Below are 5,915 nucleotides of genomic sequence, written 5' to 3'. Positions count from 1 at the left end.
AAATATATAAGTTAGGAACATAATCTTCCTTCTTACCAGAATTAGCACCTTCCTCATTATTTAAAACAGTATGTTCAATATCAGTTTCAGGAAAAATCGGCTTAAGAAGAGAAATATCATTACAATTTTTAGGACTCATAATATTATTAACCAAAACTTGGTCAACTTCCATCGGGCTATTTATCTTAGCAGTTAAATTAAGATTTTCAGCATTATTGTTCACGGTTTTTTTAAGTTCTGGATGCAGTTTAAAGCATTCGGATGAACCATGCCCATGCATTTTACAGTGAGAACAAAATTCCGAAACCTTCTCGAATTCCACCTTTTGCATGTAACCAAAATCTTTGGAACCAACCCAGATTTCTTTAGCATGTTTTTTGGAGATATCCACTTCCACCAAAACTCTAGCCACCGAAGGTCGAGTTCTGGACGCAGTTGCCTGGTCAGTTTGTAAAGGTCTTTCAAAAATAGAACCAAGCGCATGTAATACTTTAGGGTTAAAAAAATGTAAACGCAAGTTTGGAAACGAAATCCATATAGGAACAATAGGAGATTCTTCATGAATGTCAAAAAAAGGAGTCCATTTTAACACTTCATTTGACAGTTGTTAATGAAATAAGATCTTCTTGCAAAAATTCTACTATAATCCGAATCATTTGAAAGCTGAATGGCAACATGTAGTGAATCCAGTAAACCAACAGAGTAAAAACTCGAAAGCTTTAGGTTAGCGAAAAAGAGATGAATAGTATCCAGATTTGGCCTTCGTAAATTAAACTTACCAACCAAAGTAAATTTAAAAGGTGAAGCAAGTTTAAGAATATCTTCATCAGAAATCAGCACAGGCGGCACTCCATTAATAACAGATTGAGTAAATTTAGGAACATTATCACCTTGCAAAGGGTTTCCAGCTAAAACGTCTTTAAAAGACCGAGACGGAGAGTTAGCTTGCTCCTCACCATCGAGGTTGAAAAAGCCCTTGCTTTTACCAAGAATCAGGGTAGACACCTTTCCCCACGGATTTTTTGAAGACATTGCGGCAGAAAAATACCCCCAAAAGGGGCCAAAGCACGTAGAGAAAAGCAAGGGCACAAAGATCGCTAGAAAACAGTGAGAAAGGTTGAAGATCAGAGGAGAAATCGACCGAACGAAGACGGAAAGGAGGAAGCCCTAAAATCACCTTGGCGGCTTCTTAGAGCTAAAGAGGAGATGAATATGTGAGGAAGATGAGAGCAAGATAGATACTTATATTGGTATTGGTATCGGCCCAAGTTTTAATATTCATATGCTGGAGAGTAGGAGTAACCTTAAAAGAGAAAATCGTGGGAGGAGAAAACCTCAAAGAAAATATGGCATCTCTGTGAGTCGAGCTAAGCACAAAAAAACACATCCAAGTGTGTCTAGAACAACAAATATTAAGGAGGTAACAAAGAAATAGATACACCATTCTCACGAGCTAGCTAGACTACTTAAACCCCTGAAGCAGCCTAGCCATAAATAAAAAACGAGCATCCTAAAAAAAACTGATGCAAAAAACAATTTCATTCAACATCCAAGGACAACAACAAACGGCCACAAAAAACCCAAAAAAAATCATCCATAAGAACAAAGGATCCAAAAATCTCAGAGTTCCAGAGATACCGAGCATGAAGGAACGGACCTGCAAGGAAACTATCAGACACTGAACAGAAAGGAAACCACAGAAAAGCCAAAACAAGGGATTCAAGCATGACGAATGTAAGGAAGTCCAGGGTTATAATCCCTCTAAGGAAAGGAGCAAGATTATCAACATTCAATTCATGATACGTATCACTATGACAACCAAGTTTGGCTAACCAATCCGCACACATATTACCTTCACGAAAAATGTGAGAAATAGAATAATTAAGATTAGACATAGACATTCTAATTTTTCTAATAGTGTTAAAATCTTGAGGATTGCCAGCATTACCATCCTTAAAAATATAAATTAAAAGTTTAGCATCCACCTCAATCATAGATACATTCACTACAGAATTTTATTAGAGATGTTTTGTGTGATTTTAGGTTGTGTTTTACATATTTAAATTTAGTAATATTTTTATATTTAATATTATAAAAATAAATAAATATTCAGTATCATATAAATAAATTTAAAAAATTTGATGTTAAATATATAAATAGAAAAAAAATAACGGTATTAATATAAATCTCCCTTCTATATAAAACCGTAGGAAAGGCTCCAAAATTAACCGAAGTTGCATTCCCTCGCTAAAACAACACTCCCACTTAAAAAACCAGCAAATCCTCCTCTTTCCTGAAGCCAAGAAGCCAAGAAGCCAAGAAGGCAAGAGAAGAAGAAGAAACCCGCCATGAACCGCTGTCCCGACAACTGCATCGTCCACCTACACTCCGTCGCCAGCAAACAATGGTTAATCCGCCGCATGAACCCTTACAGGAGTTATGTCTCCCCCGACGGCACTCGCTACGTGATCACCCAAGCCGATAACGAGCAAATACTCCTTACTCCCGCCCAAGTCAGTGCCCTACGTTTCAAGGAAAAGAAAGACGAATTGGATCGCATCACCAGCGGCCGAGTTGATAACATCCTTTTCATCCTCCCCGCCAGCAGCAACTCCCCCCAGTTTAAATCACGAGTCTCTGACGCCGCCGCCGCTGCCGGAGCTCACGCTCTGCATTTCATCGAAAGACCGGTTCTTGCCGCCGCCCATTACGACTCTATCGGACCCAAACCAAAAACCGTCCTCGTATTCGAACTCAGTGATTGCATTCTTGAAATCTCTCTGATCAACGTAGATTTAGATCTAATTGTAATGGCCACCGTTTCCGACTTGGGCTGCCCACTTTTCCACGTCCTGCTTTCAGAGCTTTCGTCGAACCTCGAATTCGACTTCACCCGCGACGTCGAGGCTCTCATTGACCTCTATAAGAAATGCGAGCGCGCCAAGAATGCCCTCTGTATGGGCTTGGATTCCGTGGAGATTAAGTTTGAGCGACAAGGCAGGGAGGTGATAGAAACACTCAGTCGTGCATGGTTGGTGGAGATGAATCTCAACCATCTGCGCAGCGGAATCATGTCGTGCTTAATGGAAGCCGGAGTGGAGCAAGAAGCCGTGGATGAGGTCGTGCTCGTCGGAGCTTTCACTAACATACCGGAGGTCCTACAAGTTCTTCGAGAGTTCTTTCACAAGCAGCCGTTCAGATGTGAAACAGAACCTGCACATGTTATCCAGTTGAGTGCTCTCAAATACAAAAGCATTCTCTCCGATTTATCTGGTGTCAGTCTGGCAGCCATGCACATCGCAGATTTCGGGGTGTTGTTTTTTTGAGGTTTCTCCTTCATTATTCTTTGAAGTTCTTGTGAATGATGCCGTAGTCTACAATAATAACACCATATTACATTGGAATTTTTTGGAGACAGCCTATATTGTTCTGGTGGTTGGATATTTTAGTTTCAATTGCAAGATTTTATATTTGATGTCTAGTATTTATCATTTTTTTTAGTTCCCACCGACGGGCTTACGTGTTAATTAAGGGGAAAATTACACCATCCTTAAAGGGATTTCTAGCTCGCTACTGCTCATAAGAGCTACAAACAAAATTAAAAGGAAAACCTAAGAGCCTGAAATCCCTACTAATCAAAAATACAAAGTAAACTAGTAACATTCTAAAATCCCAAAATCAAAGGGAAAAGAAAAACACAGTCCGCAGAATCCCACGTTCAGCACACGTACCCTGCACAAAACGAGCACGATGCGCCAAAAACCTGCAAAACAGGCAAACAAAGGTACTAGAGGAAAGATTAAGCCAACTGCCAAAACAAAAATACAAAATGATACACATAAGGAGAAACTCCCTGGAATCCCCGAAGCCTAGCCAAATAACACCTCAACCGAAAAAAGGCCAGCACTGAAGGCCCCAAAAAGCACCGCCCTGAGCAACCCAGATAAAACAAGAGGGCTCAAAAGAAGCCGTTGAGCCGGGCGATGGAAAAACACCCAAATACAACACACCAACAACACCAGCAGCTAAGCAAACAACATCATTAAACTTGAAACCAAACAACCCCAGCCAACCACAGGCCAAGACCAAACCAGAAAACAGAGAAAAGGAATGGCCAACCAGACAGAAACTACAAACCGGAAACATAAGGAACTCTATTCTTATCCAAATTAATCAAAGCTTGAATCTGCACTGCCAGATTCAAGAAAGAAAGATCAGAGATGCCATTAAAACGGCTGCCAAACAAAGCCATAGCACGAGCAACAGAATTAACCTCAGGTTCAACAACATTAAAAGAGCAGTTCATAAAATCCAGGAAAAACATAATGTTCCTGCGGGTATAAAATAGTGAATGCCCACAGTTGCTACCATCCACACCCATCAACACTTTAAGATCAATGTTAAAATTGTCTTCCACAACAATACTATGAATATCCAGACTAACACAAAGATAAAGGCCATGCAAGACAGCCAAGATTAACCCACTCATCTTATCAACAACCCCATAATTCCCAGCAAAACCCATAATATGCTGCCCATAAGAGTTCCTAATTAAGCCACCAATGCACCAATTATTCCCAACCAGAATAGTATCAATATTTAGCTTAAAACAATTAATATGCGGGCAAGACCAAAATAAAATCCTATTAACCGGGGTATGCTGGGGATAGGCAGGGCTAATCCCAAAACCCTCCAAAGTAAATAAAACCTTATTAAAGCTTTTGAACGATAAAAGATTAGCCGAAAAAAGAGCAAAAACTTTCTCCTTAATTCTAGAAATAATACTTTGATGATCCATAAACTTACTATTAAAATGAGAGTAATTTCTAGCTAACCAGATAAACCAAATAATAAGAAGAAAGATGATATTACGAATATGGTCCTTAACACAAACCTTCCAGTCCTCTAACAAATTAAGCACAGAACAGTTAGGACCCCAAAAGTTAACATGAAATAAATCCTCAAAGTAATTCCATACCTTAACAGCAATAGGAGAAGAAACAAACACATGTTGAAGAGTTTCAAAATTAGAGCAACATTGACATTTAGAAGTGATAAACAAACCTCTATTCCTTTGAAGGTCATCCGTAGGAACAAACTTCTTAAGGATTCTCCAATTAAAGACAGAAACAGTGGTAGGAATGCTCTTATGCCACATTATTTTAAAAGGCTTGGAAGAAGTTTTAATGTTTCTAAACACATGCCAAGCTTCTTTAGTAGACAAAAAACCATCTTTAGTAAAAGTGCAAAGTTAGCCCAGGACGACCAATGAATTTTAGAGTTGCTAGAGGAACCCCTCCAAAAAAATTTATTGAAAATTCTATCAATCCTCAAACAGACCATCTTAGTGGGAAACAGCATTTGAAAAGCGTAAACCGGGATAGAGGCAAGCACACTTTTGATAAGAACAAGCCTACTACATAACTCAAAAACTTAGAATCCCAAGTAACCAACCGATTATGAACCTTGGAAATTAAATCATCAAAAAGAAAAGACTTCTTTCTACCTTTAAATAAAGGAATCCCTAAGTACTTTAAAGGCAAAAGAGCTTGGGAGAAACCCGTAAGGTCCTTGATATCCACAATCCTAGTATGAGGAACTTTCTTAGAAATAACAAACCCACTTTTAACTTTGTTAAAGACAAGGCCACTGACAGCTTCAAATTGGTTAAATAAACCCAAAACTTTAGGGATGCCGTTCTTAGAAGCATTCATAAGAACAATGAAATCGTCAGCAAAACATAAGTGAGAAATGTTAATACCACCAAAAGTTTTAAAGTACAGTCTAGGAAATTTACAAAACAAATCAGAAATCCCTCTCGACAAGTAATCCACAACAAGAATAAAAATCACCGGAGAGATAGGATCCCCTTGCCTCAAACCATGGGAAGATTTAAAAAAACCATGACATTTACC

The 5,915-nt window shown here is 38.9% G+C and overlaps 1 protein-coding gene across 1 annotated transcript; it reads left to right on the top strand.

Moving 5' to 3' along the window:
• The first annotated feature begins 2,348 nt into the window (after positions 1–2,348).
• Positions 2,349–3,326, top strand: LOC110113570 (luminal-binding protein-like). Its single transcript, XM_020846209.1, has one exon. It carries the CDS (start codon positions 2,349–2,351, stop codon positions 3,324–3,326), a length of 978 nt encoding a protein of 325 aa, XP_020701868.1.
• Positions 3,327–5,915: the final 2,589 nt, after the last annotated feature.

The sequence above is a fragment of the Dendrobium catenatum genome, unplaced genomic scaffold (genome assembly GCF_001605985.2).
Source record: "Dendrobium catenatum unplaced genomic scaffold, ASM160598v2 fragScaff_scaffold_1557, whole genome shotgun sequence".
NCBI classification, from domain to species: Eukaryota; Viridiplantae; Streptophyta; class Magnoliopsida; order Asparagales; family Orchidaceae; genus Dendrobium; species Dendrobium catenatum.
This window is presented reverse-complemented; position numbering and strand designations above follow the sequence as displayed.